The following is an 11,099-nucleotide window of genomic DNA, read 5'->3' on the forward strand; positions in this document are numbered from 1 at the left end:
CTCTCTTAGTAGAAAGGGGAAGGAAGACTACCTAAAGAAGATGTTTCATTACGTAAAGAATAACTATGATTATATAAAAAAAATAAAATGCCCATTTAATACCTTCTTCGTGGGGGAGCTTAACCTCGACAATCTCCTAAATTTAAATATCATTGATTTGCTGGACTGTGCGTTTAAGGTGTTTTTCATTTCGTATTTAAACTCTGTGATGAATTCTAAGTTGATTTATATTCGGAAGATTCAGGACATTCTGGCGAGAATGTTTACCATTATAAAAGGTATCCACAAGAGGGCGAAAAGGAGGAGTAAGAAGAAGGGGAAGGGAAACCGCGGCGGGGAAGGCAGTCGCGATGGTGCGAGAAGCGGTCGTGATGGTGATAAAGAGGGTCACGATCGTGACAGCGTTGTAGAGAAACCCACGAGGAGTCAACACAGTGTGTCTGAATTGGATAAGGATACACGAGGAAAAGACCACCCTTGTGATGGCAGCCTTCCCAATTCGACTTCTAAAGATGGTGATGGAAGCCGTCCCAATTCGAAGAGGGACCACATACACCTTTGCCCCGTTGCAGCCAATCCGCGTAACAGCGCTAACCTAGCGCAGCACCGGACCAGTAGCGATGAAAACTTGCCTTCTCTTCCGAGGGATGATAACGAGGGAGGAAAAACCCCACCCCCGGGTGATAGCAAAGGAAACAATGAAGGACGCTGCCGTGTTGTGGCTTCTAACCGAAACAGTGCGAACCACTCAGCGGATACTCCGTCAAGGGGTAATAATCCCCCCCCTCCCCATGTTAAGTCACAAGAAAATATGAACGACTCGGAAAGAAACAGCAGCGACAATGTAGACATCTGCTACGGTAGCGAAAAGAAGACAGGATATAAAAACAGCTTCAACATTAACAAGGAGGAAAATTATTTTAAAAATTACTCTGTCGATTCTGAGAGAAGAAGAAAAAAAAATACATACAGCGATAGTAACTTTTCCAAGGAGATTAAAAGGACATGCAGAAAAAGATACCAAATTATTTTTAACCAGAAATTATTTCTCTTATTCGAAACATGTGAGCAAATGTTTAACAAAGCAGCATGGCTGTATCAGATTTTTAATAACAGTGTGAAGGAAAAAAGGATCTTCACTTTGATAAATACCATCCTGGAATCGGAAGAAAAAGAGATTGCTATCGATCCCAAGGACCAGAAATATTTTTACGACTTTATTAAAAACCTTTGCCTAAATGAGAACAACAAGAATAGGCCGTTTGATAAGAAGTGGAGCGGGAGCGGCCGCTCGAAGTTTCACAAAATAAACAAATCCATTTCGTCGAAAAATTTAAATAAAACGTTCAAATCGGCAAGGGACAGAAGCGAAAGGAGCGAAAAAGGCGAGAAAAGCGAAAGAACCGAGCCAACCGAACGGGGCGCAAAAAATGACAACACCCCCAGCAGTGCAAACAACCCCGTGATTAATAACCCCTATCAAAATTTGGGAGTCTCTGTGAAGGTAAAGAAGAATGATTCACAACCTCACCAAACGGCGAGTCACGAAAAAAATATGCTCAACAAAGACAAGCTGTCCCTCCTCCTGCATTCCTACAATAAGGAACAGAATATTCAGGAATGCATTATTGACTACGTCGACCATAGCTTTGGTGACCCCCTCTACAACACCCCCGCGCGCATGTATTGCAGCGTGAATCCGGTTGACACGACGGTTTCGTTTGTTAAGACGACTTCCATTTTGTGACTCCGCTTATTGGAGGTGTGTATTGCTCCCGTCACAGTTAGACCCATTGGGCACCACGTCTGCTTCGTGTTAACCCTAAACCTAAACCGTACGCATTATGGAGCCCACCCATTTGTTTATGTAACTTTTTTTTTTTTTTTTCTTGTACACTTTTGTCCGCAAGTTCTCAACTGGAGCAGCCGTTCCGTCCGAACGACGACCGCCTCCGCGACTGCTTATCCGTACTCACGTGCGTGTTCGCTGTGTTCCCCCAATGCTCGTGATGTCTGATAAATTATATTTTTAAAAAAGCATTTGCGCGCCAGTGGGTAGCGACGAAAAAGGAATTAAAATGTGGTAAAATGGGGTAAAAGGTGGTAAGATGCCGTGGCATATGTTGAAATGTAGCAAAATGGACGAGTGAAAAAAAAAAAATCAAAATGCTCTCGGAAAAACGTCCAGCCGGCGCCGCGAAAGGGTTGGGGAATTTCCCCTTTGGAAAGAGCGCAGAGTAAACCCTCTCCAGGAGGGGTGTATCCTATACGAGATAGTTAAATAGATCCTTCGCCACACAGTGGTCGATACACATATACATTTCTTCATGCTGCCCAAGACAATTTCCCTTCATTTCTGGCTTCGCCTGTACTCTGCTTACGCAGCTCTGGTACTCGTGGACGGGTCGCACGCATTTTGCCTCGCACTTTTTTTCCAACATGATCCTTGGGTCGACGGTCCTTTCGCTTTCCTCCCTCTCTTTAAATTTGGGGAAGCGGACAAAAAACTCGGTGTAATACGGGTATGACATGGTCTCGGCGGGGGGTTATGCCCTTGCAACGATCGTATATGCTCGTGTGTCCCTGCGGCTGCGCGATTTCCTCAGCTGAAACGTCTTGTGTGTAAGCGCTTGCCTGACGGGGACTCAGCTTAACTGAACAGGAGGAGCCTTTCTCGCCTTTCCTCAATTGCCCACGTTTACAACTCCCGCAGGGCCAACTTCACTACAGCGTGTACTACTGCGGCGTAAAAGGTGATGCCGATTTTGTGCGATTTCGCTGGCAAATTGGGGAGTCGCAATTTGGGTCACTTCGGGGAGGCGGGGAGGCAGAAAAATGGAATTGCAAAAGAAGGTAAATGAAAAGGCAGAAAGGAAAGGTAAGTGAAAAGGCAGAAAGGAAAGGTAAATGAAAAGGCCAAAAGGAAAGGTAAATGAAAAGGCAGAAAGGAAAGGTAAGTGAAAAGGCAAAAAGGAAAGGTAAGTGAAAAGGCAAAAAGGAAAGGTAAATGAAAAGGCGAAAAGAAAAGTGAAAAAAAAAGCCAAAAAAAAAGTCGAAGGGGAAACTAAAAAATAAAATAAAAAATCGCTGTGAGTACAGAAAAATGTGACGCAATGTAGCGAAGCGGGCGAAGCAAAAAGGGTGAACCGAACCGCCTGACGTGCACGCCAAAAAACTGCGTGGCTTACTCAGCCCCCAAGTGTACACCGCGGGTCCCCTTCTTTCGCGTCGCACGCTTGGCGCAATTGGAGCTCTCTGTGGGAAGAAATTGCAAATGGAAAAATCTGTTTTAAAAAAAGATCAACTAGGAGGAAGTCAAATGGAGTGAAGTCAACCCTGGGAAGTAAACTTCGAGCCAAGTCAATCCAATGAAGTCCACCCAAGTCGTATGACGTCGAGGCTAAAATGAGGTGAATTAGCACCGCATTGCTCCAAGCCGTGCCATAGGCTACCGCCCCGGGTAGAAGAAGCCACAGGGGACTCGAGTGGAACATAACAACGGGAACGTCGCCACCGCAACTAGGCCGACAGCTACCTGCGCGCAAAGTCGCATGAGTGGAACGCTGGCTGGGACAGCAGTTGGCCGGAATAACACTTGGCCGAAACGATCCTCCCAGACTGGGAGTGACTGTTGTAAGCGCTACGAGCGGAGTAACAAGAGGGACCAAATAAACATGCAAAACGGTATGCTCTCCATGTATGCGTATGTACGGGACGTCCCAACCATTTCTGTGTTTGTTTAAAGGGAGGGGCGCAAGTGCTGCGCTCTGTAGTCCAGTGAAGCGTGGCCAAGAGGAACAATGCGGTGTAGCAGCAGGGTGTGTAAAAGTATACGAAATATGGACGAGCGAAGATGATACTGCGTATGACATCGGAAGGAAAGATACTACTCAGGCGAATGAACAGGCGAGTGCGCAGGCGTAAGGGCACATAACCACGCGCACCCCGGGGAAAGTTGAACCAAATCTGGTCAAACATACCCGCAACATGGTTGCGAAACTGGGAGGCCCCCCCAAAGTGTTCCTCCTGGTATGCTTCATCCTCCAGCACATTGACGCAATTTTGCAGATCAGTAGCCGCCACGCGAATCATGAAAAGGGAAGAAGTCAACTAAACGTAAGTTTCAAGGGGAGGCACGACATCGTTACGGGGAAAAGAGGAGGCCGGTGCAGCGCGAGGGGACAAAAATACGCAAAGGTTGGCACTCCATCGATGGGTCTGCTCTTTCTCAAGGAAAGAAGAAAAAGAGGTCGACAAGACACTTACGGTAGGGGGCACCCCTTAAATGAGCGTGGGGGGTATTTTCTACTCCACGTAAGCAGTTCTGTGTTGATAAGGAATTTCCTTTTTTTAAGTCCCCAATTGGGGAAGCAAGATGGGCACAGAACAAAGTGGCGTTTCTGCGCAGGGGAGCTATGCGAGAAGAAGCGCAAGTTCGGATGGAGGCTCGCGATGGCGGAGGCGGCCAAAGAAGATATCCCCCCTGAGGAAGGTGTGCAGAGGGAGATTCATCAAAATGGACAAGATATCAACAAAAACCTCATCGCGGAGATAGACAAAGAAGAGTCCTCTGAAGAAAGGGAAAAAAGAGAAAGGCTGACAGAACACATAAGAAAAAAACTTCTAACCATCGAATATATCGACGATGACAACGAACGGAGCGAAATTCAGCTGAAGGTTCACATCAAAGGCAGTTTGAGAGAACACTACTACGACATGTGCGTAAAACAATATAGGCAAAACAAACTGAAGGAAAATAAATACGAATACTCCTATTTCAAAGACGTACCCATTAACAACTTAATTAATTACATTAAGAAAGAGGACTACCTAGAGATCTTCCTCAAACATGTGAATGATGACATAATTAAGGTTTATGAAAAAATGAAAAAACTACACTTGATCGGATCGCCAAAACTTATGAACAATATTAACCACATGAGGATTAGCAAATTTGACGATATATCTCTAATCTTCTCAGTGGATAAATTTCCAAAAATAAAATTTAACAAATCGTTTGTAGGGTTACCGATGAAGGTAGAAATTCCTCCTTACGAAAAAGGCAGCACTTTTAAGGAATTCTTAAAGGTCATAAAAAATGAGAAGGAAAAAGAAAATGAAGTTATAATAAATGTGGATGAAAATCATAAGGTAGATTGGAATGACGATGTTTATGTTAATGTGTGCAGGGGGTGGGTATACAATTCGAGTAACGAGTACCACAGTGATATGTGTACCGTTGAAGGGGGAGTGACAAACAAATTGGAACCAAGTGGAGAGGAAAGTAGCCAAGAAAAAACCTCCGATGATGATGCAGAACTGAATGAAGCGTTGGAGAACCCAGACAGAATTAAAGACCTCATCGATATCGACAAAACGGAAGATGAATTTATTAACAGTGAAGAAACGTGTGATGAGAAAAAGGCAGAGGAAATTACTCACCAAAATGATGAAAAATTGTTTAATGATACAAGTAGGAAAGACATGGAGGAGTGTAAATACTATGACGAATTTTTTCAGAGCTCTAAATTTACAAAATACTTCAAAGAAGGGTATCAACTGCCGACGGATGTCATTTCCATGAATGGTGAAGTCATCACCGTGAAGGAGAATTATAACCCCTTGGGGGTTAACGAGTCTCTTATCGGACTGTCCCGAAATGATAAAAAGAACATAACCGCCTACCTCCCTGTGGATCTGTTCAAGGCGCACTTTGACTCCTCCCCTCCTCTGGCGGATCAAAAGAACTTCGAAGAAGCTCCCAACGTTAAGAACATCGACAAGGAGAGCATAACCAAATTCAGGGAAGTCATTTACACCGAAATTAAGAAGCTCAAGAGCCGCAACTTTTTTCAGAAGCTGGAGGATATTATGAAGGCCAACCAGGGAAAGTTCTTCGACCGGGAGGGAGGAAGCGGCCAGGCGACTAGCGGTGAGCAGGCTAGCGGTGAGAAGACTAGCGGTGAGCCCACTACTGCTGACTCCACTACTGCTTACTCCACTACCGCCGGACATGCCCCCGGGCACTCCCCCGGGATGAAGGACATCGAATTTATCCTAAACGATAACAGCCCTCTGTATGATGGAGAAGAGACGCAGGACGAGGAAGAAGAAGAAGAAGCGCGATCGGATTCGCAGACTCACCCGCTGCGGGACCAGCCCAGGGGAGACCAATCAGACGAGGAGGAAGAAACCCAGTTCAACAGAAACTTCGATAAGTACCTATCAGAGCTGCTCAAAGATGATATCAATTCCCTGGACGAGAAACTATACGGGAGAGGAGCAACTTCAAGGACGGAGGACATTCTTCGAAACGTTTATGACCCCAGTGAGTACGAGAAATGTGAAGAAGGAAATGCAAAAGGGAGAATAGGAGAACAATCGGATGATGAAGAGACTATAAATGATTATATCCTTGGAAAGTGCGACTTAGTGAAATGCATATTGGAGGTACACGTGTTGGACATCAAGTCACGAAAAAGGAGTGAACAAGATATAAACGATTATGTGAAAAAGAGGTACAACAAAACGGTGGAGGAGCTTCATGACGAAGTTGAAGAAAGAGCGATGAAAGACATACAAAACAAATGTGTTGACCAGAGGAGAATGGAATCTTATAAAAAATTAATGGAAATCTCGTCGATAAATGTACCCACAACGTTGTTTCGCGCGCAAGGGAAAATGCTATACAGTAGTTATTTGAAGAAAAAAAAAATGCAAAGCAGCGAAAATGATAAAAATGATAAGAACGAAAAAGTGTTAAGTTTTGAAGAGTTCATTAACAAATCACAGAAAGAAATTTATGACCAAGTGAAATTCTCCTTTATTGTTAAGACAATTTTCCATAACGCCAAATTAAAGGTAAATTACGACGACGTAATAAAGGACGTGTTAAAAACTCTACTTAAAACCCCAACAAATAATGTGAAGTCATTAATAAAGAAAATTCATACCATTCACCAGGCGCAATGCGTCCTCGATTTTGTGTCCCTAAATGGTGACATTACCTTCGCGACGAATAATAACTCGTCTGTCAATTTTTCCGTCACCATGAAAAAGGGATCGCACTACACAAAGGAGGAATTCCTAAATGCAGACGAGGCGTTGGAGGATGCCCAGGCAGGTGCTCCCACGGGGGAGGTATTCCCATCGGAGAAATCCCCCCTTTGTGGTGAAGGAAGGGACGGAAAAAATGAGGACACCTCTGGAAAGATACCAAATAGTGGAAACGAAACGGGGAAACAGAAAATTTTTAACTTTACGGACGAATCCAATTTCGTAGTGGAGAACAAGAAAGAAAATAATGAGCAAGTGGAGCTGGAATATTTTACCTTTAAAAAGGGTGCGAATTATACCAAATATTTTCAAGAAAAATATAAAAAAAAATGACCACGCGAGGAAGAAGCGGAACAAGAGGCTTCAGGGGGTGGGGGGGAAAATCCCCCCCGGTGTGTACCTCGATGGATTTGCGTCTGCGTTAAGGTCATACCACTTGGGATCGCCCCAAGGACTCACCTTTTGGAAGATCAATTTGTGATCCCGCTGGTGAAACTAACTCTGTTGCGCAAGGCAGGGATGCGCCCGCGGAGATGCGCATATGACAGATGATATACATATAAATATTATGCATACATCCGCATACATATTAGATATAGACATTTATATATACATGTTCGTAGGCCCCTGCGCAACGCTTGTGCGATGGGGCGAGGCACCGCGTTCGGCTTACGGACATGCCGCTCAGGTACATATGCGCCCATTTGTGAACACAGAGAAGTAACCGTTGCAGCTGGCCATGCCCCCTTACCCTATTCGTTGCAGTGGAAGAACCAAAAAAAAGCGAAATCGAAGGGGTTATATCCTTTTGGCATTGATTTGTCCTTATCGCGGGAAGGTCACGAGATTGATATGAGAAGATAGGCGGATGAACAGATAAGCTGAAGAACATTTTCCTCTTTTTTAATTGCAAGCGCAAAATCCCAGCGACTTAATTGGGACGCATGCCTCTACCGTTATTATTTGCTCTGCATTTCCACTTCGTTTTACAAGAAAATTTTATTTCCTTAAATGGAAGAATATCTTCCTTGTTTGAAATCACTTCGCATATATATGGAAGTTTTTCGATTTTTTTTTTCTTTTTTTTTTTTTCAACATATTAGCTATATTCGTTGAATGGTTGAAAAAGCTACCGCTTGCCCATTTCGCGTTTAACCGTTTTCTCCAACTACCGGTACATGTGTTTACATATATAATGTATACATATATTGGATACATATAATGAATACATATAATATGTAAATATATAACATATACATAATATGTGCACGTAAATAACATATACATAATATTTGCAAATAAATAACATATACGTAATATCTGCACATAAGTAACATATACATAATATATAATAGATACATAATATTTATATATATAACATATAATATATATACGCATGTATTATACACCTGAATAAATAGGCCACAAAGATGTACAAATATAGAGCAAGTACATTTAAATATATATTTTTATGATTCGGTTTTTCATTTATTTTATTTTTTTTTTCGTAACATTTTTTACCCAACCTTTTTCAAAAGCAGTGACCTCCTCTGCCTGGCTATTTTTTTAAAGTTACCTTTCCGTTCTTTTTTTTTTTTTTCTTCACGCCTTGTTTTTTCTTTTTTTCCGTTTCGTGGTATAGTGGTGACTTCGTCTGATTTGTAGTAAAACATATTTTATGTCATTATTTATTCCTCCCTCCTTCATCGCAACGCGATTTCAGGCAATCACCACGACCTCACTTTGACGTTTTATCTCAGTTCGCGATGGCGTTATCTTAACGTCACCCCAACGTCATCTCAGCTTCATCTTAACCTTTTGTACTTTTGTACTTTTTTTTTTTTTTTGTTTTCCTTGTGGCTGCACTTTTTCTTCCTAACATAACACCAATTACAGAAAAAAAAGTTATTGTCACTTTCTGGGTGGTGTTGTTACTATTGCAACTTTTTCACGCCACTTAGCGTAGTTATATTTTTCTTTCTTCCTCCCCTTTCATGCAACCGTCATCACGACTGTTGTTGCCTTTTGCCTTTACCCCTCAGCTATTACAACTAATTTTTAAGAGACCGCGGAAGGCAAATGTATATCTTACTAAGTTAAGTGAGCGGATTTCTCTGCACCGTCCTCGTGCTGCAGGTGGCACACCGGGTTTGTTCCACGCTGTAAAACACTCCCCTGCTTGAACGTACCATATATTATAATGACGCATGCAAGAAAATTCGATCACACTGGAATTTTACAAGAAGAGAAAAAAAATCCAACATTGATCCATTTTGATTATTATAAACAGATTTTACCTTTTGTTCCCCCAAATAATGCCATCATTTGAATATGAATTTAATATATTTTTCTTTTAAAGAAAAATGATACCCTGTGTATTAGTGTACTGTTTCAACCTCCTGTTCTTATCCCACCTTTTAAAAGTGTCATGTTCTTCGTGTGACATGAACTTTAACGGAGATAGTGTTAAATCCTCTTTGCTCAATAGCCACTCTGAGTACATTGATGCTTTGTATGGGTCAAAAGTGGAGTATCCTGGAAACGCCATTCCCACATGGGAGATGAATTTGTCCATAGGGGGTGGAGATGCCGTTTCTGGTGCTGAGGGGGGCGTAGAGGCAGGGAAGGAGGGCCCAAGTGAGGGAGAGGGGTCAACGGAGGAGGAGGGATCTACTGAGGAGGAGGGATCAACTGAGGGGGAGGGATCTACTGAGGGGGAGGGGTCAACGGAGGGACAGAGGTCCACGGACGAGAAGAAAAAGAAGATGAAGAAGAAACCGGAGCAGAAGGAGATGAAAAAATTGAAACAGAAAATTGGATCCCAAGTAGAATCCAAAGTAGGCAGGAAGGTCGAAAGTAGGAATAACCAAAAGACCAAAAAAGACCATCCGTACAGCCAAAACTCTGGCGACTTGGTTGAGGCAATCCCCCAGCCGAACCGAAATGTGAACCAAGTGGTTGAAGAAAACCTTCTGCCAAACGAAAAAGTTAACAACTGGCTTCAGGCTATTCCCCTACCCGACGAAAAACTGAATAAAAAAGCTTCACCAGACAAGCTAACTGACAAATTAACTAATCGAACGACACTGTCAGACGGCATACACTCCGAAGTAGGCAACGAGGGTATCCCATCAGCTCGTGTACGAACCCAAGTAGCTAGTCCCAGTGTTCAGTCGGAATGCTCTCACGAAAAAATCAAAATAGATAATGAAAAGATTTCAGAAAAGCGTGTACCCAACCAAGAGGTGAACCAAAAAAAACCCAAAGAGAATGTAACCATACCATCGATAGCAAGAGCCTTAAAAAAATATGCAGAAATGTTGGAGAGAATGGCGAAAAGGGGAAAAAAGGAGGAAGAAAAAAGGGAAACAAAAGGGGAAAAGAAAGAGGAAGCAAAAGAGGAAAAAAACGAAGAAACAAAGGAAGAAACAAACGAAGAAACAAAGGAAGAAACAAACGAAGAAACAAAATGGGACGCAAAAGAGGACACAACAGAGGAGGCACACACCAGTCACTACGAAAACGTAACAGAAGAGGCCATGAAGGAACAAAAATCGAGCAAAAAAAAAGAAAGGAGTAAAAAGGGTTGGTTTAGCACCTACTGGAGTCAAAGTTCAAAAAAAAGGAAACCAACCAACCCAAGCGAACCAACCGAACCAAGCGAACCAACCGAACCAAGCGAACCAAGTGAACCAAGCGAACCAAGTGAACCAAGCGAACCAAGCGAACCAAGTGAACCAAGCGAACCAAGCGAACCAAGTGAACAAGAAAATGCTGACAAAAAAGGAGAAATGAAAGAATCAAATTCATTTCCATTAATCTGTAGAAAGACGAATATAAGAAAAGATGAAGACGTTAAGTTAAATGAACAGAAATGTTCGGTGACGGAATTTCCTAACGCAGATTTAGATGCGTGTGATAAGAAAAACATAGAAAATGATACCTCATTGGACAAAGAGGGAATGATACAAAAAATGGACGGAAGTTACCTAAAGGTCCAACCCATTGAAAACAACAAAACAGAAAAGGAAATAAAAGACGAA

At 42.7% G+C, this 11,099-nt stretch overlaps 4 protein-coding genes across 4 annotated transcripts in view; 3 read left to right on the forward strand and 1 right to left on the reverse strand.

The window, feature by feature from the left end:
- Window positions 1-1,747, forward strand: part of C922_05251 (hypothetical protein) — a gene marked incomplete at both ends in the record, with an annotated part of 6,612 nt that extends 4,865 nt beyond the window's left edge. The window contains one exon of the mRNA XM_008820823.1: window positions 27-1,747. Coding sequence (XP_008819045.1) covers window positions 27-1,747 — 1,721 coding nt within the window. The remainder of the gene's footprint in view (window positions 1-26) is intronic.
- A 517-nt stretch (window positions 1,748-2,264) lies between these two features.
- On the reverse strand, window positions 2,265-2,531 carry C922_05252 (ubiquinol-cytochrome c reductase subunit 6; the record flags this gene model as incomplete). The annotated part of the gene is made up of 1 exon (XM_008820824.1): window positions 2,265-2,531. One exon carries the CDS (start codon window positions 2,529-2,531, stop codon window positions 2,265-2,267), a length of 267 nt encoding a protein of 88 aa, XP_008819046.1.
- A 1,456-nt stretch (window positions 2,532-3,987) lies between these two features.
- Window positions 3,988-7,389, forward strand: C922_05253 (hypothetical protein; the record flags this gene model as incomplete). Its single annotated transcript, XM_008820825.1, has 1 exon — window positions 3,988-7,389. One exon carries the CDS (start codon window positions 3,988-3,990, stop codon window positions 7,387-7,389), a length of 3,402 nt encoding a protein of 1,133 aa, XP_008819047.1.
- Window positions 7,390-9,419: 2,030 nt separating this feature from the next.
- The window catches only part of C922_05254 (hypothetical protein), a gene marked incomplete at both ends in the record, with an annotated part of 5,193 nt that continues 3,513 nt past the window's right edge, over window positions 9,420-11,099 (forward strand). Inside the window, one exon of the mRNA XM_008820826.1 lies at window positions 9,420-11,051. Coding sequence (XP_008819048.1) covers window positions 9,420-11,051 — 1,632 coding nt within the window. The remainder of the gene's footprint in view (window positions 11,052-11,099) is intronic.

This window comes from Plasmodium inui (assembly GCF_000524495.1).
Source record: "Plasmodium inui San Antonio 1 unplaced genomic scaffold supercont1.48, whole genome shotgun sequence".
Taxonomy (NCBI): domain Eukaryota; phylum Apicomplexa; class Aconoidasida; order Haemosporida; family Plasmodiidae; genus Plasmodium; species Plasmodium inui.